A 22,898-nucleotide genomic window follows, 5' to 3' on the forward strand; every position below is an offset into this window, starting at 1 on the left:
AGATTAAGAATATGAGTGTGTCTGGGTGTGAGTTTGTACACATGAACGCAGTGCCTGTGCAGGGCAGAAGAGGTCCTTGCAGCTGGAGTTACAGCTTGTTTTGAGAGCTCTGATGCTGGTGCTGGGAAGTGACCCTGGGTCCTCTGTGAGAGCAGCAAGTGCCCTTAACCCCTGAGCCACTTCTCCAGCCCCTGCACAAAGTATGAAACCAAAGACAGCTTTTTATTTTGTTGATGAAAGCCAAAAGCGATTCTGGGAGATGCTGACTGAGGCGGCCTTCGTGGATCTGTGAGGGAACATCGGAAAACTGCAGACTTAACGGTGGCCTGAGACAAACCGGCCCCACCTGCTTCTCCCTCTTAACAAAGAACTTCCCAGACCCTGTTTGCTGGTGAAGGCGAACCATGGAGTGTGGTTCTGGCTGCTGGTTAGGCTCTGCAGGAACCACAGTCTCAGCTGATTGGTTCCCCCAGGGCTATGGGGGCCTATGAGCCACGTTCAACTCATTTCCTGCCATCTCTCCGTGTAAAGCCGCAGACTGCAGGGTCCACAGGAGCACAGTGGAACCCTTGGTTGCAGGACCGCGGTCTCCCATCTAAGTACTGAACTGGTCTGACTCCGCTTAGCTTCTCAGATCAGAGGAGATGAGGCCTGCTCAGGGTGGTATGGCTGTAGAATGGACTCTCGTCTTTAAGACTGGCTAGAATTTTAATTTGTAAATAAATAATAAATCATAAAACTCTGATTTGTGGAAAATACTAATCATCCATGCCAAGAACCATATGTCCATCCTTCTAACTAGCTAATTAGTAAAGACAGTATTTTTTATATTTATTTATGTATTTATGTGGTGCTGGTGCCTTGGTGTGAGCGTGGCGGTCAGAGGACTGCTTGCCCCAGCTGGTTTGAGCCTCCTACTGTGTGTGTTCTGGTGGTTTGAGCTTAGGTTGTCAGGTTCGTGCCCATGAATGGAGTGCCTGGGGACTGAACTTAGGTTGTCAGCTTTGGTGGCAGTCGTCTTTGCCCATTGAGCCATCTTACGAGGTCCAGGACACAGGCTTCGCACTTTGTTAGTTACCGCGCTAAATGGCAGGCATAGAATTTTGGGTAAATATGCCCGGTACACATCTCTCATCAAACAGGTCAAAGCAGGGATAGCTGTGTAGCCAGCCATTTGCCTAGAGGGCACACACCCTATTCCGCACACAGCAGTGCAAAAAACCAACCAACCAATGCACCCCAAATCAGAAAACTAGAGACGCAGACAGGTGTGAAACTGCGGCTGTGCCGGGTGCTCTAAAGCAAGGGTTCCAGGGGCCTCCCTCTACCAGGCCACAGTGGAGGTCATGACTTAGAGGCTGGGGTGCTGCCTTCTACCAAGACCATAGTAGGGGATATGATTTCGGAGGGGAAGCATTTCTGGAAGGAATGAGGTTTAAACTTAGTCCCAAAGATGAACAGGGTCAGCAGAGGAAGGCGGTGGCGAGCATTCCAGCAGAAAGGCTCGCACACGGTCCTGTGACGGGTGACAGAGAGATAGAGAGAACAGGATGGAGCTTGGATACCCCTCATTGGAGGTTACAGCAAGACTCTAGCTTAGATGATGAGCAGAAGAGAGGTTGTATACGTGCACACACTAAAGGTGTGTGTGTGCGTGCGTGTGTGTGTGTGTGTGTGTGTGTGTGTTTGGAGTCAGGGTTTCTCTGTGGAGCTCTGGCAGTCCTCAATCTCACTCTGTAGACCAGGCTGGCCTCTAACTCACAGAGAACCGCCTGCCTCCTGAGTGCTGGGATTAAAGTCACGCGTCACAAGGCCTGGCTCTTTTACTTTTCAAAGGTTTCATATTAAAGCATTGGCTTCCTTTCCTTTCCTCCTGTTTTTAGTGAATACACTTCTGTAGACAGACAATGCAGACTAGTGGTCACCTGTGAGCACCAAAGTGTTCCAGACCCCGCTATGATGCCTCTGCTTGAGTATTAGCAAGAAGTGACATACTTAGTATCTACTGTACACAAGGTGTCATGCTAGCATTACCCTGAGTCTTCTTCAATAGGGGGAGCATGGGTCAAGGTGCCAGGACGGGGATGGCCAACAACAGGGAAAGGCAACTGGGGAAGAACCGAGGGCCATGTAAGAGTCACTGCAAACAGGGCTGCAGAAGGAGGAGCCGGCACTCCACACTTTACTCCTAACCTGTTTTACAGACCAATGCCCTTCAAGTCACACGGTTACTCTGACGACGCAGACTCCTCCCATTCCAGGTGGAAGAATGTCTCACATGACCAGCTCCGGGTGAATGGGCTGTGCCCCATCTCAAGCCATTTTGAGGATTTGGAGTTAGGAATAGCCTCATGCCATTTATCAGAAATGGTACAAGTGATTTCCTGTGATTGTCGACAAATGTCTTTGTACAACTCTCTCAACAGTCATTTATGTGTTCATCTATTTACACACCGACCCATCAATCCATCCATTCACCTACCCATCCTCCCATCTATGCATCTACCCTCACACATCCATCCATTTATCCACCCATCTACCCATCTATCCATATATCTACCCATCCATCATTTATCCATCCATCTATCCATCTATCCACCCACCTACCCACCCACTCATCCATCCACCCATCCTTCCATCCACCCACCCACCCACCCCACCCACCCATCCATTCTCCTACCCTTACTCCATTCCCACCATTGGCCGTCAGTGTATTAGTTTTAGGAACACAGTGGGTGAGATGGACTTACCCCTGCTTATCCTGGTGCACAGTACTTAGGGGAAGGGACATAAATCGCTGCCACTGTGCTAGAATGTAACTACATATAAACACAGTGTGCTAAGAAGTAAAGGGTCGAATGGTAAAGCTGTTTTATGGAAGTAACGCTTGGGCTGAGCCCACAGAGTCAGCAAGGGCTACAGGGTTGGAGGTTTGGTGTGGAGGAATGGCCAGCAAGGCTGAAGGAGGAAACAGCGGGACTCCACTTCAACTTGACCGCTCTGCCTCACCACCCGGGAATACAGCCTAGCCTTCTGCAACCGACTTCCGCAACGACTTCGTCTCATACGTGATATAAGCGTGCTCTACAGCGGACTGAAGAGCTCACACTTTCTGAACCTGCTCTAGGTGGATGACTGACTACTCACGAAGTACACGGCTCCAAAGCTGCCATGTCCGATTTCATGCAGGTCGATAAAGAGCTCTTCGGGGTCCTCCTTGAAGAACAGCTCGGCAATCTCGGGGTCCTTCAGCACTCCTTTACGCATGGTGGCCAGTGTGGCAGCAGGCACGCTGCTGTTTGACGACCCAGTCCCTCTGTCTCTCTCATTGACTACAATTTTTATTCTTATAGACCTTCAGTCCCTGTAGAGAGATGAGATTTGCCACTCAGTTCTTTGCAACACATTGTTTTGATGATAATACTAACACAAACCAATATTTAAAAGGATTTCTGTAGGTTAACAAGATGGCTTGGCAGTAAAAGAGGCTTACTACCAAGGCTGATGACCTGAGTTTCCATCAACAGAACCCACAAAGGCAGGAGATAACCAGCCCCTGCAAGCCCTCTGACCCGTGTGCTCTGTGTCATGCATAAACCCACCTGAACCAACCAGATAAAATGTAACAAAGAAAATTCATATCTTCCAACCCAACACAGTAAAATGACCAGAAACCCAAATTTAAAAATTGGCACAGGACTTAAATAAATCTTTCTTTATGAAAACGAAGACACAGAAATGACTATGAAGATATGCTTTGAAGCTTGACATCTTCATCATCAGAAACAAAAATCGAAACCACTTCATGTTCACTAGGACAGCTACGAAGACAGACACACACTGGGAGATGGAGAGGAGGGAGAGAGCTCTCTGAGCCTGCGGGTAGAAATGTGGAACGGCTCAGATGGCTTAGGGAACGAGAGTTCATTAACAGACAGATAGACAAACAGACAAACAAAGTCATCACCATCAACAAAAAATATCCACCAAAACCCAGAACCTGAAGTTAGCATTGTCTCAGGAATTCATACCACGGGACAGGAGGGATGCTTCAGAGGTTAAGAACACATGTTGCTCTTCCAAAGGGCCAGAGTTCTCTTCCCAGCACCCCTGTCACAGGGTTCACAACCACTCCAGCTCTAGGGGATTCTATATTTGGCTTTTTTTAAAAAAGATTTATTTATTTATTATATATAAGTACACTGTAGCTGTCTTCATATACACCAGAAGAGGGCATCGGGTCTCTTTACAGATGGTTGTGAGCCACCATGTGGTTGCTGGGAATTGAACTCATGACCTCTGGAAGAGCAGTCGGGTGCTCCTAACCGCTGAGCCATCTCTTCAGCCCTATATTTGGCTTTTTTAAGCACGTGCACACACACGCACACACGCAGACACACACACAGACACACATACACACACACCTAAAAGAAAAAAAGATAATACTGTCAGTCAGGTACATACCCAGAAGAAAGGGAAAGACACACAGAGTCTGTGTAAAACGCACAGAGGTTTCTGTGTGACATCATCCCTAATTGTCGGATGCAGATATAACCCCTGCCCGGTAACTGGTGAGTAGAGAAAATGTGGTTTCAATGGAATACAACAGCCATAGAGGGGAATAAAAGGCCGGGCGTGCTGCTGTGTGCCCGTAGTCCCAGCATGTACGGTGGTGTGTGCCCGTAGTCCCAGCATGTGCTTCGTGGAAGTTGGTGAACTGTGAGCTCAGTCACCCTTGGTTATATAGTGAGGTTGAGGGCAGTGTGAGCTTCACAAAACTCTGTCTCAAAAAGAAAAAAAAAAAAGGAATAAAGTATCGGTCTACACTCCAGTGGATCTTGTAACCGTCTGTGCTCTAGTGAGTGGATCTTATGACAGAAAGTTCTGGGTCTGGCTGGCTGGCATGTGATGTTTTCTTGCAACCAGGAGCTCACGTGACTCGACAATTAACCAGAGACCACGCCACACATACCCACTCTGAATAGTCCAAGCTTCCAGGAGTTAACAGGATGCCCTTCGACTCGTTTGTGCATTGACCTACCAGTTGGTACATGAATTCATTCTGTGTTGATTCTATTCTTTCCCTTAATTTTTGAAAAATATTAGGATGTTGTTTTTCCTCTTTTTAAAAAGTTTTAAATAGTCTCTGCTGTGTGTGCGCACGCGCGCAGACAGACAGACACATACACACACACACACTTACTTGTGTTTGAGCTAATTATAGTACAGACTGTGTTTCCTTCCTGACTCCCTAGCTAACCAGGTTACACATTTAGCAATTAGTCAATAAATATAATTTTCTTCAAAATATGATATTCTAGAATGTTAAAAGGTCACCAGCTAAAGAAACAAAAGTGACAGGTTTGGTAGATGTATTTCCTCTTGTCACGTGATGGCCTTGGGTGACAGAGCGAGTAGCTTCATGCACCCAATTTCCTTGAGTCATTAGCATATGTAGGTGACCAACCTAGTCATCCAGCCACTGGCTAGCCTCATCCCTTCATTTAGTAAGTGTGTAGGGCATGCTCAGGATTGCCACGGCACTGTATTAGGATCAGAACCCGTGTGCTCCTCTGTCTTTATCAGGACTTTCTGTCAAATGGATCAATGGACACCCAAAAGAAAAGAGTTCAGACCGTTGTTACAAATGGAAGGGAAATGTCTCTCAACATAAGGGTATAGAAGACTGATCTGGCCTATTTTTTTTTTTAAACTTACAAATCAAAAGCCACGCCTTCTTAGGGAAAATAAATGTAGTTCATTTAATATGGATGTGTGGGAGAGTGGGGAGTACAAACAACGAAGCCGGTCTCAAGCCAAGGAAAACCACAAAAAGCCCTTGAAACAACGTTAAGAAGCCTGGCCTTTTTGCCACGCGGAACAGGGGGCCATCGAAGGTGCTACACAGGAGGCGGGGTCTGCCCTGTCTACATGGCACCTGCTGGGCAGCTGACCTGCTGATCTGCAGACACTGACAAGAGTAGAAAGGCCGGAGTCAATACTGTCGGGAAAGTGTCTTAAATGGCGGCAGCGGTCAGCGGGGCAGCTGGGGGCACAGAGGGCGGCCCACTGTGGGTCTCACTTGTTCCGAGGACAGAGGGAGTCCTAGAGTAAACCAGGGAGGCCTTTCTGGAGACCACGCATGACGGGGAGGACAGGAGACTCCCTCTCGGAAAAACGAAGCTCTAGTGACTGAACGTCAATTGCTGAAGTGCATTTTGAATTTCTGAATACTTTGGCTTCAGTTAGGAGTGAGCTAACTTACTAACAATCATTTTATTTTTTTTGAGAAAACAGAGATTAGTCTGTCATATCATAGACCAAAATGATTATTTAAAGAAATAGATGTTTAAATGTTCAAAAAAAAGGAAAGAGATGTTTAAATATCAGAGAGAAAGAGAGAGAGAAAGAGAGAAAGAGAGAGAGAGAGAGAGAGATCCTAAAAAATCCTCCCAAAATAAACGACGAGTGAACATTTAATTACTAAGCACCACGGCAGAGCAGACGCTGTGCGCTAAATCAATAAGCTTGACTACCCATAATTAATAAGCTCAAAAATAGAACGAGGAGATTTCTGGTTCTAGCCAAGATGGAGAAACGGGCACTTGATCTGTTTATTTCCTGTCATCGGAAACAATCAAAGCATCAGATGACAGACCCGTAGGACGGCACTGAAGACGGTGGCTGGCAGGTGAAGACCCTGGGCACAGGAGAGGCCCCGGGGTCCGCCCAGGGATGGGCACAGGGCGGTGCAGGTGGGGGAGGGTGGACCCTGAGATAGGGAGTCTGAGGTGACCCTGGAACAGAGAGGAGCTGTCCAAAGGGTTCGGGGATCCACAGCAGCTTCTCCTCAAGTCCCTACTGTGTCCTGGCAGTGAGGAAGCCATGTCAGCCCAGGACAGGGCCACCTGAGTTGACTCACTCTAGCCCAAGCTGGCCTTGAACTTGAGACAGTGCAAGGACAGTAAACACGTGACTGGAGCCCACGTGTCTAAAGTCTGAGGGAGTAAGGAGCACGTAAGGAACTCGGAGGTGGACAGGCCGTAAGAGACTCAAACTCAGCCTGCGTTGGTAAAGAACAACACAGTAAAAACATGTTGTATGGGATGTGATGTGGAAAAAATATTAGTGAGTGTTTTTGAATGAATATATGAAAGTTAAATAGAAAATAGAAGAAAGATGAATGGAGGGAAGGAAGGAAGGAAGGAAGGAAGCAAACACAGCTGAGTGTCACTCAGTCAGGGACACCTTCGAGCAGCCTGTATATGACTAGCAGGCATGTGTAAAGGAGAGATAGGATATGTTAAGACAGATGATGTAAGGGAGAGGCAACCCCCATACATATACATATAGAAATAAATATTAAAAACAAATTATGATAAAGTCAGAAAGGTAGAGTGATGGCTGATCCCTACTGTCAATGTGATAGGTTCCAGAATCTCCTGGGAGATGGGGCACTGAGGCATTCCTGTAGGGATTATCATTAATCAAAGCGTGAGGACCTGCCCACTGTGGGCAGAACCATTCCCTAGGCTGGATGTGAGCTAAGCACGAGCACTCATTCATCCCTGGTTCTTGGCTTTCCTGCCCCCTACAGTGTGGCCAGAATGGGTTGGGTCTACCGGAGTTGCCTTTTGTCAGAATTTTTTATCACAGCAACAGAGGAGCGAGACAAACAGTCCAGGGACAATGGAGACATTCTTTGTAAAGGAAGCAGGACAAGGGAGACAGAAGACTCAGCAGACTCCTGGTCATAAATATTATAATCGCAAAGACGATAGAACGCCTTTCTTAAAGTGCCGAAAGAAAGAAAGGAAGAAAGAAAGAAAGAAAACCAAACTCAAAATTCTACAGCCAATGAAAATATCTTGAAGAGCGAAGGCAGATGCATTCTAAGCTGAGGGAATTCGTGGCCTCACTGCTCATACTGAGGGGATGCTGACCGGCGTCCCTCAGGGGAACCACGAGAGAGAGGTGCAGGCCTGTGCAAAGGATCGAAGGGAGCGAACGTGGGAGCTGGGCGGTGAGATTCCTGAGGTTCCCACTGTGTAAATGTGTTTAGTGGACAGTCGACCATTCACACCAACCTCGCAAGGCAGCGGGAGGTGACAGCTCAACGGTTGGAGGAGGAGAAACCGGAGTGTGTGTATGGTTGTAAAGATGTCACGCTGGGCTGAGAGGGTATGCCAAGTCAGACCTGCGTGCTACGTGCTTCAAACAGGAAGACAGATGCTGAGAGTCAAGGAACACAAGGCCATCAGCCTGCTCCAGAGTGAACAGAACTCACTATTACCATGAGCACACTTTAAAGCAGGTTACTACTGACAGGTAGGGCACTGATGATATTGATAATGTATGGTATGGATCCAATGGAGAACATGATGATACCAAGTGTTGTGTTCCTCTGAGCAGGGCCTTATAATATGTCATTAAATGCTAACTTAATGGGGGTGCATAGGTTAAGATGCCTTGTTTATATGTTTCAATCTGTCAAAGAATAAATATACTCTATTAAAGTAAGTTTTAAAAGACAATTATGGGGCTGGAGAGATGGCTCGGTGGTTAAAAGCACTGGCTGCTCTTCCAGAGGACCTCTTTTCAGTTTCCCGAACCCACATGACAACTTACACCCATTCGTGACTCCAGTTCCAAGGGGATCTGATGCCCTCCCCTGACCTCTGTAAGTACCAGGCACAGACATGGTACCCAGGTACACAAGCAGGCAAAACACCCAAACACATTTTAAAAAATCTTGGAAAAATAATCCATGGGTTGAAGAGCAAATGAAGAGAGGCAAAAGAACCCACTTTGAGTGGATTAAAAATGCAAGCAGCTAGGGCTGGGGATTTAGCTCAGTGGTAGAGCGCTTACCTAAGAAGCGCAAGGCCCTGGGTTCAGTCCCCAGCTCCGGGGGGGGGGGGGGGGGGGGGGAATTCGAGCAGCTGGGTGGGGAGGGGAGGGGAGGGGAGGGGCGGGGGGGAGGGGGAGTGGCCTGTGGCCTGAGTGCCAAGCTCCGGAAAGGAGGTGGCATACACGCAGGGTGGGGGTGGGGGGCATTGTGAGTTTGACACCAGCCTGGGCTACAGTGAGGATTCTGACCCAAAAGAAAAGCAATCAATGTAAAGGGGAAAGCAAAGGCAGGCAGGATGCATCGAAACCACATCACTCTGCCTGGATTACAGGGAAATACAAGGCAGGGATAATAAGGAGAGCGCTTAGGTCACTGACCTCAGCTTGCACTATGTGTTTTTCTCCTTAAAGTCACTTTCTTTTCTTTTTTTCTTTTTCTTTTTTTTTTTTTGTAAATGAGCAGAGGAAATAATGAAGATTAAAAGAGAAACATCAAGCTCCTAAAAGCAACGTTCAACATCCTTTCTTAGTTATCAGGGAAATGGAAATCAAAACAACCCTGAGATTCTACCTCACGACAGTCAGAATGGCTAAGATCAAAAACTCAGGTGACAGCAGATGCTGGCAAGGATGTGGAGAAAGAGGAACACTCCTCCATTGCTGGTGAGATTGCAAGCTGGTACAACCATTCTGGAAATCAGTCTGGAGGTTCCTCAGAAATTTGGACATTGCACTACCTGAGGACCCAGATATACCTCTCCTGGGCATATACCCAAAAGATGCTTCAACATATAACAAAGAAACGTGCTCCACTACGTTCAGAGCAGCCTTGTTTATTATAGCCAGAAGCTGGAAAGAACCCAGATGCCCTTCAACAGAGGAATCGATACAGATAATGTGGTACATCTACACAATGGAGTACTTACTCATCTATCAAAACAATGACTTCATGAAATTCATAGGCAAATGGATGGAACTAGAAAATATCATCCTGAGTGAGGTAACCCAGTCACAAAAGAACACACATGGTATGCACTCACTGATAAGTGGATGTTAGCCCAAAGGCTTGGAATATCCAAGATACAATTTACAAATCACATGAAACTCAAGAAGAAGGAAGACCAAACTGTGGATGTTTCATTCTTTCTTAGAAGGGGGAACAAAAATACTCACAGGAGGAAATATGGAGACAAAGTGTGGAGCAGAGACTGAAAGACCATCTAGAGACTGCCCCACTGGGTATGCATCCCATATACACACAGCCACCAAACCCAGATAATATTGTGGGTGCCAAGAAGTGCTTGCTGACAGGAGCCTCATATAGCTGTCTCCTGAGAGGCTCTGCCAGAGCATGACAAATACAGAGGTGGATGCTTGTAGCCAACCAGTGCATTGAGAACAGGGTCCCCAGTGGAGGAGTTAGAGAAAGGACTGAAGTAGCTGAAGGGGTTTGCAACCCCATAAGAAGAATACAGTATCAATCAACCAGACACCCCTCCCCACCCAGAGCTCCCAGGGATGAAACCACCATCCCAACAGAACACAGGAATGGACCTATGGCTCCAGTTGCATATGTAGCAGAGGATGGCTTGTCTGGCATCAATGGGAGGAGAGGCCCTTGGTCCTGTCAAGGCTCCATGTCCCAGAGTAGGGGGATGTCAGGGTGGGGAGGCGAGAGGGAGTGGGTGGGTGGGTGAGGGAGCACCCTCATAGAAACGGGATGGGGGTGGGGGGGGTGGGGGTGGGATAGTGGGTTTCTGGAGGGATAACCAGGAAAAGGGATAACATTTAAAGTGTAAGTTAAAAATGCAATTAAAAACATTATGTCACTAGAAAAAGAAAATAAAAACAGAGAAACATCACTGAAATAAAAAAGATAGAAAAAATGAAAAATAACCATGAAAGTGAAGGTTTTTTAGTGAAAGAACAGAATTTATCAATCTCACATCCAACTGATTTGTTAATTAAAAAAAAAAAAAGACAGAAGAAACACACTGCTAATCAGGAAGGAGAGAGAGGACACCTGCACAACTTTGCTGGCACCCGGGTAGCCAGGAACAACGTTGTACAAAGAAAGGACTTGGAAGAAATGGTTGACTACTTCAGAAGACACAGATCATCGCTGTTTGGCCAAGAAAGAAATTATCTGAATATGACAGTGACATAACTGAAATCTGGGCTGGTGCGATGGCTCAGTGTACACGGGTGCTTTCCATTAGATGTGAGGTCAATCCCTCCAAGTCACATGGTGGAAGAGAAACAACTCATGAAGTCGACCTTTGACCTCCCACACATGCCCTGAGGCATGCTGGTGCCCTCTGACCTCCCACACATGCCCTGAGGCATGCTGGTGCAGAAACACACATAGAATAAATAAATATAACAGCATATTTTAAAAACTGAAATATAAGATTTTCCTCACAAATAAACACCTGGCCTTTACCAGCAACTCCAGCCCATAAATGAGGGAGAAACAAATCCAGTCTACATTACTGCCCCAGCAAAGAGTAAAAGTGTCATCACCCAAAACAGAAATGAAGGCTGCACTGCCCTCAGGTCAGAGACAAAGGTGCGGTCCCCAGAAAGTGGAATCTACACTGGACGTCATCCAAATTGGACATGTCTGCTGTTCTGAAGACAGCATGCAGGGACAGGCAACACCGCATAAAAACCTGCGCAAAAACATACCTCACCTGCAAAACAAAATCATAAAGACCTCTCAAAACCCACTAGCAATTCAATTTTTATTTTTTATTTTATGTGCGTGGGTGCTTTGCCTGTATGTGTGTCTGTGTACCATGGTCACGCATGGTGCCTGAAGAGGCCAGAAGAGGGCGTTGGATCCCCGGGAGCTAGAGTTACAGGTGGTTGTGAGCAAGCATGTGGCCGCTGGGACCTGAACCCAGGACCCAGGTCTTCTGCAAGGGCAGCCAGCGCTCTTAACTTTTGAAGCATCTCTCCAGCCCCTGCAGTTCATTTAAAAAAAATGGGTGAAGGATTTGAGTGAGCCTCTTACCAAGGAAGACGTCTAAGTGGCCAATGAGAGAAGTTTAGCAGTAACTCCTCAGAGACTCACAACCTGACCCATGAGATGCCGCCTCACACTCACTGAAGCGGCTAACACAGAAAACCTCATCAGACCAGGCATAATGAGGATGGAGCAGCTGGGGCCTAGAGATGATGCAGGGTGTGTGTGTGTGTGTGTGTGTGTGTGTGTGTGTGTGTGTGTGTATGAGTGTGTGCATATGTATGTGTGTCTGTGTGTGAGTGTGTGCATGTGTAAATGTGTGTGTCTGTGTGTGTGAGTGTGTGTGTATGTGTGTAAGTGTGTGTGTGAATGTGTGTCTCTGTGTGTGAGTGTGTGCATGTGTAAATGTGTGTGTCTGTGTGTGTATGAATGTGTGTAAGTGTGTGTGTGTGAATGTGTGTGTCTGTATGTGAGTGTGTGTGTGAGTGTGTGCATGAGTATGTGTATGTATGTGATTGTGTGTGCGTATGTGTGTGTGTGTGAGTGTGTGTGTGAGTGTGTGCATGAGTATGTGTATGTATATGATTGTGTGTGCATACGTGTGTGAGTGTGTGTGTGTGTGTGTGTGTGTGTTATAAAATGGTATATGCTTTAGGAAAAATACTTATTTTGGTAGTTTCTTAAAAACCCAAATCTTCCATGGGGTGTAGACATTCTTCTACAGACGACTAATCCACGCAGAGCCCTGTACGCCAGCCGTCTCAGCAGCCTTGCTTTAAAGCAATCTACATGCTCATCAGTGCCGGTTGCATGGACAATGGGTATGTGTGACAAGGGCCAGGAAGGAGGGCTCTGGGCAGCAGAGGGGCTGTCGTCATCTGGACACAGAGGTCACAGAGGACAGGAAATATATGTGACTTCACAAGTAATCAGAGAATTAGAAATTAAAAAGACAAGACATCTTAACTTCATTCACCAAATTGGCTGAATAATAAAAAAAATTATGTATTTTACTATAAAATATGGGCTTCTGGCAAAGCTCTCTAGGGGTTCATACAAGGGTTTTCCTTAAAAAATTAAAATTATTTTTATTTTATGAGTGTGTGTGTGTGTGTGTGTGTGTGTGTGTGGTGAAGAATGGGTGTGCACTGGCGTGTGGGTATGGACGTGCACAAGCCACAGAGCACGTGTAGAAGTCAGAGGACCACCGTGGGTACAGTTCCTTGCCTTCTACCTCATTTGAGGATGGGTCTCTCTGTTGTTTACCCGCCCACTTTTGGGAACTGGCTTGCCTCGCCTCACACACTGCACCACATTCTCTCTTGGTTTTGGCATAAGATGTGCTGAGTCAGCAGGTGGAGCTGACACACACACACACAGGCATGCAGTAGAGACAGAAGTCATGGCCCCTTGATGGACAGGCAGGGCTCTCTTTGCCACTTGTGTTGTATCTGAAGTAGGATCTGGATCTCAGGTAATGTTTAATGTCCTTCTTTTATATATCTGACCTGGGGCAAAGGCTCATGGGCTGCTGCTATGGGGCACAGGGGAGCCTGGGAGGGGCCGAGCCCCTCGGGAGGCCTCTGGGTCAATGGTTCATGCTCCAATGAGCATTGCAGAACTTCAGCTCTCTCTCATTTTTCTCTTGCTCCTTGGGGACGGAGGGAACAGTTTGGCTTGGCCACACACTCCTGCCTCATCAAAAGAGCCACATATCGTGGACTGAGATCCCTAAACTGTGAGCCAAACAGACCTTTTCTCCATATGAGTTTACTATTTGAGATATTTCAATACAGACATAAACTTTAATAGAGAAACCAGCTACAAAATTCATAACCTGAAATCTAACTACAATAAAAATGGAGCAGTCTCTCTGTATGTATAAATGTGTGTCTGTGCATGTGTGTTTTCCTGGAAAAGGAATATCGGCAAGCTATTTCTTGTCGACAAGTGACTCTGTGGTGATTTCTGACAGAGAATGTGGAGAATCTAAAGAAATTTTGCGTGTGTGTGTGTGTGTGTGTGTGTGTGTGTGTGTGTATGTGTATGTGTGTGTGTGTGTGTGTGTGTGTGTGTATACATGTTCATGTGGGTGGGCTTGTGCTCGGCTATGTATGCACATGTAGAAGCAGGAGGTGAAGCAAAGGTCTTTTCCTCAACTGCTTCTCCATCGTACTTTTTGAGACAGTTTCGTGCTGAATCCAGACCTCCTCAGTTCGGCGAGGCTGGCTGCCTAGTGAGCCCCAGGGAGCCTCCGTCTATCTCCACAGTGCTGGGTTACAGGTCCATGCTACCACACCTGGCTTTTTATGTTCTGGGGGAATCAAAGTGAGGACTTCATGTTTGTAATGCAAACAATATGTCAACTGAGCCATCTCCTTAGGCCTGAAAACCCCACACTTTTAATAATATAACATTTTAAAACCATTTATTTCATTTTGTAAGTTGTGTATGTGCATGTGTGTCTATGTGTGAGTTTGTCTGTGTGGGTGTGGTGCCAGTGGAGGCCAGAAGAGGGCACCAAGCTTCCTGCAGTTGAAGTTACGGGCGGTCGGGAGCTGTCCTATGTGGGTGCTGGGACCAGAACTCAGGTCTTCTCCAAGAACAGTGCATGTTCTTAACCTCCCAGCCACCTCTCCATCCCTGCTATGCACTACACTTTCTTACTTATGTGTTTATACACCTGTTATAGTCTTACGGAGTAGTAAAATCTCACACAGAAAGCCCAGAAAACACAACTTGTTCCTGTATTACAGGAGGAAACTGCGTCAGGGAGCCTTGCACGGTACCTTTGGATGCATGGCTCAAACCCCACAGCACGGCTCAGGGGCATTGTAGCAGCAGTGTCTCCTCACTTACAGTCCCGGTCTCCCGCACTTAGGATGCGCCTGTGGACAGAGGGTAAGAGCTATAACTACAGGGGAGCAGAGAGGGGAAAGGAGCTGAATATGGCGGCCCACAGTTGTGGTCCCAGCGACTCTTCAGGGTGGGGACTGGGAACAGCTGGGGCCCAGGAGTAGGAGGCCCGACTGTGCAACCTGATGTGACTTCTATCTCTTGCTAAAGTCAAAGCAACAACTTATGGTGCAGTATTGAATACTGACAAATAATTGAATATTCACAATATAATATGAGGCATTCATTGTCATGCACGGATGATAAACGTAAGATCCGACATTCACCGTGGGCTTCTGGGATTCTCAGGAGATGAACACGTCTGTAGACTCTAAATCGACGAGGAGGGGGCCACAGGTCTGTAGGCATTCCACATAACTTAAACTACCCACCAGCTGCTATAAGACATGGCTCAGCCATTAGGAGTGCCTTGCCCTTCCAGAGGGCTCCAGAATGGTTCCCAGCACCCATGCAGTAGCTCAAAGCCGTCTCTTACCCCAGCTTCAGGGGATATGACGCCCTCTTCTGGTCTCCATGTGCACTGCACACACATAGCATACAGACATGCAAATACACATAAAATAAGAAGAAATAAATCTCAAAGAAAGGAAAAGAAAAGAAAAAACATGACAAATAAATAAACCTGAGAAGAGAAGAACAAGAAACCCTATGCTCCGTATGTGACACTAACCGGGCAGCACATGGTGATCAATGTCACCGACTCTCAGTGACCTCAGTTCCTTCTCCCACAGTTGTGAGATGCACTGTTCCAAGCTCCTCCCTTTCCAGGCTCGCCGTAACCAATCTCCCACATTTCCATGTTAACTATTAGTTTTAAATTATTAAAGCAGTTATACATGACTGTGAGGCCAATGTAGATACAGATTAGAGACTTTTTAAAAAAATTCTCAACTCAGGGGATGGAGAGATCGTCGCTGCCTTAGTACATGCATTAAAAACAAAAAAACAAAACAAACAAACAAACAAAAAACCAGAATAAATCTGGATGTGATGGTAGGTTTTTACTGCTATTGCTGAGGAAGAGGTGGAGGCAGGTGGATGCCTGGGAGTTGCTGGCCAGCCAGCCTAGTTGAACTGATGAGCCCTCAGTCAGTGAGGGACTCAATAACAAGGTTGTCAGCAGTGTGGAATGACACCCACGGTTGTCCTCTGGCCTCCACATGCATCCTGATCTGCCACAAAGACTTACACACAGCATTCATAACTCCTGGTAGCAACTGGCTTTCCTTTCTCAATGGCCACATTTGCTTTTTCATGCCTGGACTTTTGATATGTGGCTGACACCAGCATACAATCTCATCTTCAAACTCTTCTAGGCCATCTCAATCACACTGTCCTCAGAGACTGCCTACCGACTGCTCAGGGTCAGTCTCAGAGGACGGTTCCAGTCACTCACAATAAGCACTCCACCACCGGAGACCGAGGCTTTACAGTGCTTGGTTCTGGTGGTTCGAATTCATGTCCTCATACTTGTGTGAGAAATGCTTTACCCACTGAGCCATCTCCCCAGTCTTGGAGTATGGTTTTGCTTTATTGACATGGGGGGAGGGGTCTCACTGTGTAGTCCTAACTGGCCTGGAGGTCCCTATGCAGATCAGGCTGGCTTCAAACTAGCAGAGATTTGTCTGTCTCTGTATCCTGAGTGCTAAGATTAAAGTTGTGAACCACCATGGCTGACCCAGGGCCTTGCAGGAATTAAAGTAAACAACTAGAAGCAATGTCTCAACTCCCCGAGACATCCCAAGTTTCCTCTTGAGCCTGCACTCATGAGCCACAGTTATTCATGATTCCCATTCTGATAACACTCTGATTCTGTATTTGGTTTTTTTTTTTTTTTTTTTTTTTTTTTTTTTTTGAGACGCAGTTTCTCTGTGTAGCCCTCAGTGACCCGGAACTCTGTGTAGAACAGGCTGACCTCAAACTTAGAGATCCTCCTGCCTCTGCCTCTTGAGAGCTGCTGAGATTCAAGGCCTGGGTCAGCACCGCCCGGCTATTCCCTCTGACCCTTTCTGTGGCTTGTTCTACATTAGCTAGCACCTGCCTGCTTTGGTATCAGATTTCACTTAGTCACTGAACCATCGGGAACTCCATGGCTATGATACCCTCCTACTAATCTGGTCTGATGACAGCCGCCAGGAACTAAGATATTCCCAATGGCATTGTGTGCGAGCTAGTGAATGAACTAATGTGAATGTGTGCACATGTGTGTGCACATGCATGCAGAGGTCAGAAGTCACTGTCAGGTCTCAATCACTTCCCATCTATGTATGTATGTATGTATGTATGTATGTATGTATGTATGTATGTATGTACATATGTAAATATGCATTGATCTATTTATCTATGTATATATATATGTATGTATGTATCTATGTAACTGTATGTATGTGTCTATCATCTATCTCTATCTCCCTATCTATCATTTATCTCTCATCTATCTCTCTATCATCTATCTATCTCCCTATCTATCATCTATCTATCTATCATCTATCTCTCTATCATCTATCTCTCTATCATCTCTATCTATCACCTAGCTAATCTAATCTATCTATCTATCTATCTATCTATCTATCTATCTATCTATCTACCTACCTACCTACCTACCTACCTACCTACCTACCTACCTACCTACCTGTTGAGACAGGGTTTCTTACTGACCCTGGGGCTCAAGGATGAGGCATGGCCAGCTGGCCAGTGAACTCCATGGATCCCCTGCCTTCTTCCCAGTACAATGGGGTTACACGCACACACTACCACTCCTGGCCTTTTCTGTAGGTACACACATGCCCTTTACTGCCTGAACCACCTCCCTAGACCCAGTCTATAATTTTAACTCTTTGCTTCAGCTCTAAATAAACAGATAAACACAGTCTGGAGTATCCAGCATGTCCCCGGAGTGAGGCACATGTTTGAGTCCATTTCTTAGTTGAACTGTGTCCCCAAGTTCTCACTTTAAACAACTGCTGTATTGAACTGTAACTCCCATATCTAATCTACTTCCATAAGTGGGAAGCTCAGTGGGTTTCAGTGTTTTCCCGGGTGATGTGCACCCACCGCAATACGGTCCTTCGATCACTCTCACAGCAGGAGAAACCTGCGGCCTTCGCCCTCTCGCCCTCCATCCTGGGCAAACACACTACCTAGCTTTTGTCTCCTTCCATTTCCTGATTCTGACAGTCCTCGAGAACAGCCCCATAAAACATGTGTCATACAACGTGTGTTCTTTCGGGGCTGGTTCCTTTCATGTGGTATAGGCCAGCATGTAGCATGAATTGGTATCTCCTGTCTGGGACAATAACATTCCACTATGAGAGCATACCACGGGTTGCCTGAAAACGGCTTAGCTGACTGACATGTGGGGGTGCGTCTACCTGTCAGCTGCTGTAAATAATGCAACCTATGACTATAGGTGCCCACATTTCTGAGTGGCTGTCTGCTTTTGTTTCTCTGGAGGAGGTAAACTAGCTGGGCTCTCTGAAGCATGTACCCGGGGCTAGACTAGCTGGGCTCTCTGAAGCATGTACCCGGGGCTAGACTAGCTGGGCTCTCTGAAGCATGTACCCGGGGCTAGACTAGCTGGGCTCTCTGGCCTCGGTAAACAGCGATCCAGGAAACCCTGTGTCAGTCTCCTCTCGTCCAACCAAGCACGAGAATTCAGACCCACCCTCCTCTCCAAACACGACTGGGGATATCTCACCCTGAGAGGATTTCACTCTGAGCATTTGCCAAAGTGACGTGCATAAAATTGTCTTCCCATCTCAGCCTCTGGGACCGTGAATGTCACGTGGACAGCAATGGCTGAGAAATGTGCCAAGAATGTTGCCTTTCAGGTCTTGGGCCCTTGGACCAACCAAACTATCCAGCTAGCTTAGCTCGCGTCAGCGACAGCAACTGGAATAACACTGTTTACTCTTGTCCCTCAGAGATGGAAACCTTCCAACAACGGGGAGAGCCATGGACTTGCTCAGACCTCGTGGAAAAGAAAAGGCAGAGAAGTGGAGGCTAGACTCACAGTCTCTGTGACCCCAGAAATGGAGACTAGACACACAGGGTCTCTATGACTCCCTTCTTAAAATGTGGGGGAATGGTCTCCTGAAGCACTCTACTGCTTCACCATTTTAATCAGACCACTTCCTGGACAAACCAGGAGCCAGCGAAGCCGAAACCCCACAGTACTTCAGCATCAGGGAAGGGAGGAAGAGCAGAAAGCTTCATGCTGGCACAGCACCTACCTTCCTTCTCCTCTTCCTCTTCATCTCCTCCCCCTTCTCCTCTTCCTCTTCCTCTTCCTCCTTCCCCTCCCCTCCCCTCCTTTGTTCCTTGGACATTCTGAGTCTCAGGAACTTAACTGTTACCGCAAACCTGCAGAGAGGTATTTTCCCCAAACTAAACTCTAAAATTCCTCATTTCCCAGCCCAGAGAGCTTCCCCTGAGCCACATGCCCAGGTCAAACTTCCATGCAACTCAAGTTGCTATGTTTTGGAGGGCAACCCAGAAAATTTTAGTGTCCCACGAGATTGGGTTCCTGTGTCCTGTGGTCTCCCGAGGATCTCCTAACACTTGGTATATACTTGCACTCGGTACTTCAGCCCACAGAGTGGAGATATTGGGGGGCACCTTTAAGAAAAGAGTAGAGGGCCAGAGAGGTGGCTCAATGGTTAAGGGCAGGTACTACTCCCGCAGAGGACCTGGGTTTGCTTTTCAGCGCCCATGTCAGGAGGTTCGCAACTGGCTCTAACTCTAGCTCCAAGGATCACATGGCTTCCACATACACACATTCAATGCAGATACATAAACAATTTAATAATTAAATAACGCACCCTTATAAATAATTTAAAATAAACATTTTAAAAAGAACATAAAATTCTCACACAAATGTATGCCGAGAGAGCTTGGGGTTGGGCAGCCAAAGCACTTGCCAAGTGCATACAAGGTCCTGGGATCCTCATTAGCACAGCGTAAGGGAAAACGTGGGGATGTGGCTAGAGGACCCTGAGGGAGACCAGCAACTCAGGGTCCATATTGAAGCTGTCTCTTAAAAATAGCTGTTACTCACTGCTTGCTCTGGTGAGCCAGGGCTTTAGAAGACTGGAGGCCTGGGTCCTAGACGGAGGGTCAGGCATCCGAGGGAAAGTGGGGCATCAGGGGGCAGAATGGGGCATCAGAGGCTGGGCTGGGGTCTCAGAGGCCGGGCTGGGGTCTCAGAGGCTGGGCTGAGTCATTTGTTAATTATTGGACAGCAGTAAAACCTGAAGTCCAAATAGGAGTCGGGGCTCTTTCGATGTTGGAGTTAGTGCAGTGTGGGTTGCCATGCCCCCCCCCCCATGCTGACCGCTCAACCTACATGCAGACCTGACAAGCATCATCAGCTAAGAATGGTGCTGAAAAGTTGGTCTGCTGGCTGCTGCCCCTGTCCGCTATCCCTGTCCGCACCACTCGCTGTGGCTCTGAGGTAGGAAGGCTGCTTTTATGGCGCTTACATTTAGACAAAAAAGCTAGGCAACAGTTAACTTTTACACGGCCAAGATCGGATAGCCCAGGGCGCTTATGTGTCACAGCATTTGAGGGCTGGGAAGGGACACGGCAGTCACCTGAGCTCTGCCTCACACGTGTGGCAGAAGTGTCCCAGTTTATTGATTTATCATAATAAAGATGACCATTAGCCTACTCCCAAGTGAACTGACGTTATATGACAGAGTCCTTGTGTCCCCGTAAGACTAAGGTCTACATCTGTCTTAAAAGCAGAAGAAAACCAAAACTATTGGTGGTTCTGAGTGATTGTGCTGGTAGACAGAGGGGAGAAGCCAGGCTCCTTTGAGCTCATAACTTTACATATTTTTTGTTTTGTGTGTATGTCTGTGTATCATGTGTGCAGCGACTGTCCGTGGAGATCGGAAGAAGATCAGATCGTGAACTGCCGTGTGGGTGCTGGAACCACTGGGCCATCCCTTCATCCTGGATCCCTCAACTTGGATATTGAGTAACTGTGTACTGTCTGCTATTTTTGATGAAACGCCAGAAACTTGAGATCAATGCCACATCTAGCTCAGAAAATAAACACTACTCTATATGGGTCTTAAATCAAGTCCCGGGGGCTGGGGAGATGGGTCAGAGGGGAAGAGGACCACATGCTGCCCCTGCAAAGGACCTGGGCTTGGTTTTTGGTACCCATGTCAAGGCTCGCACTCCAGTTCTCTGGGATCTGATGCCCTCTTCTGGCCTTTCTGGGCACTGCACTCATGGGCTGCACAGACACATTCACATAAATAAAATTTTTTAAAAAATTAAGACCAGTACAGAAATGGCGTTCTCACCTGGCCTTAGAAATTCCAAATAAGCCTAACAGATTTGATCAAACTGTGTGACTTAATGATATTTAACTATCTAGCTATCAAATACATGATATGAACCAAACATAAAAGATAAATGCTTTAAGCGATTGCAAAATACAGTAATAACAATGCACCCAGTGTTCCTCAAACCTGATTAACATTCATCTACATACATTATCACCAATTTTTACAGAACCCCAGTCCTTTTTAAAGCCTGCTTTTGGTCATTGGCTGGAATTATTACAATTCATTCCTTCACCCAGCAGGCCTACTCAATGTCACCTGTGTGCAGCACTGAGCGAGGCTCTCGGCTCTCTGTACCCTGAGACAGCCTGTCCTCCGATACCTCAAACACGTGTGCACAGGTGCATGTGTTGGGCAGCTTGCATGCAGGGGGCAGTGCAGGACGTCAGGTGGCCTTTGTCACTCTCTGCACTGGGGCCTCGAGACACAGTCTCTCACTGGCCAGCAAACTCTCAGGACACTCCTGTCCCCACCACACAATGCTGGGGTGATAGGTACACAGCTTCGACCAGCATTTTATGTGGGTGGTAGGGATTTGAACTCGGGTCCACATGCCTACAGAGCAAGTGCCCCTACCCCTGGGCTGTCTTCCCAGTTCTGATGTCCAATTTCTTGACCTGTGGGCTATGCTGCCAGGATGGGACTATATAGGTCATAGAAAAGTCTATCAACAGTAAAGGGAGGTTTCTGTGCATTCAGTGACCAGAGATTAGTTCAAACTCAAATGCTAACTATGCCGGGTGTCACCCTTACCGTACGTAGAGTGTGACGTCACTGTAGCTGGGCTCCTGAACAGAGAAATGCACACTGGACACTGTGTCTACTGTGGTACTGTGGTGCCATGCAGGGTGACGGACACTTCTGACAACACCTTGGGCTCAGCGTCAAGACAGACTACAGTGTCTTTACTGGACACACCAAGTTTTCTATTCTTAGAGAAGCATCGCTGCCCAGACACACAAAAGGTGGACATTGTAGCATCCGCTACCCTCATTCCTGCAGTATGAAACTTGAAAACCGCAGAACATGTTCAAGGTACTGTGCAGGAGGACAGGCCGTCTCGGGGTACAGAGAACCGAGAGCCTCGCTCTGAGTTCTCAGTAGCAAGCTACTGAGTAGGCTTGCTGAGTGGATGGATAAATGCGCGATAAATCAAGCCAATGACCAAAAGCAAGCCCAACAGATTAATTAAATAGACAAGTTTCAAAAGCAGACACGCAAACACACAGGACGCATGTTTAAAACCACCCAGCCCTGGGAACCATGGAGAAAACGCAAATCAACACCAGGAGATGTCACTGCCTCAGTAAGACTGGCTATTATTAAAGAGACAAAGATGGCCGAGGGCTTGGGAGGGGTCTGTAAGAGAGAGACCCTTCCGGGCACAATGTGGGTGGGGACACACGTACATACAACCGTTACATCAAGAGGTATGAAGGCTCCTGGGAAAATCCCGTCCCTGCTGATTGGAGCGCTGTTCACAGGGAGCTGAGAAACAAGCTAAGTGCCTGCCCCATGAATGCTCAGGCAAGCACTGCTTATGCACGGGACTATGACTCAGCCATGGAAAAGCACGGATCTTATCGTCGGCAATGACATGATAAAGCCGGACACCATTGTAGTTAAATAAGTCAGGAGGAGAATGAAAAGGACCAGGTGATGTCACTGTGGTGGTTAGGACAAGAATGTCCCTCACAGGTTTATACATCTGAGTGCTTGGCCCTGAGTTCCTGAAACTGTTTGGGAAGGATTAGGGGTGTGGCCCTGATGAAGGAGCTGTGCTCCTGGGGGCAGGCATGGAGGGTTTA

At 47.1% G+C, this 22,898-nt stretch overlaps 1 protein-coding gene across 2 annotated transcripts in view; it reads right to left on the reverse strand.

Annotated features, from left to right (window-relative positions):
- Positions 1-22,898, reverse strand: part of Taok3 (TAO kinase 3) — a 161,217-nt gene that overhangs the window by 78,489 nt on the left and 59,830 nt on the right. Inside the window, exons 3-4 of one of the 2 annotated variants that reach the window (NM_001024254.3) lie at positions 14,608-14,706; positions 3,148-3,364 (exon numbers count right to left, since the gene is read on the reverse strand). In NM_001024254.3, the coding sequence (NP_001019425.1) occupies positions 3,148-3,267 (120 nt within the window). In that variant the 5' untranslated portion in view covers positions 3,268-3,364; positions 14,608-14,706. The remainder of the gene's footprint in view (positions 1-3,147; positions 3,365-14,607; positions 14,707-22,898) is intronic. The other variant, NM_001430118.1, reaches the window with a different exon arrangement.

The sequence above is a fragment of the Rattus norvegicus genome, chromosome 12 (assembly GCF_021556685.1).
Source record: "Rattus norvegicus strain SHRSP/BbbUtx chromosome 12, alternate assembly SHRSP_T2T, whole genome shotgun sequence".
NCBI lineage: Eukaryota > Metazoa > Chordata > Mammalia > Rodentia > Muridae > Rattus > Rattus norvegicus.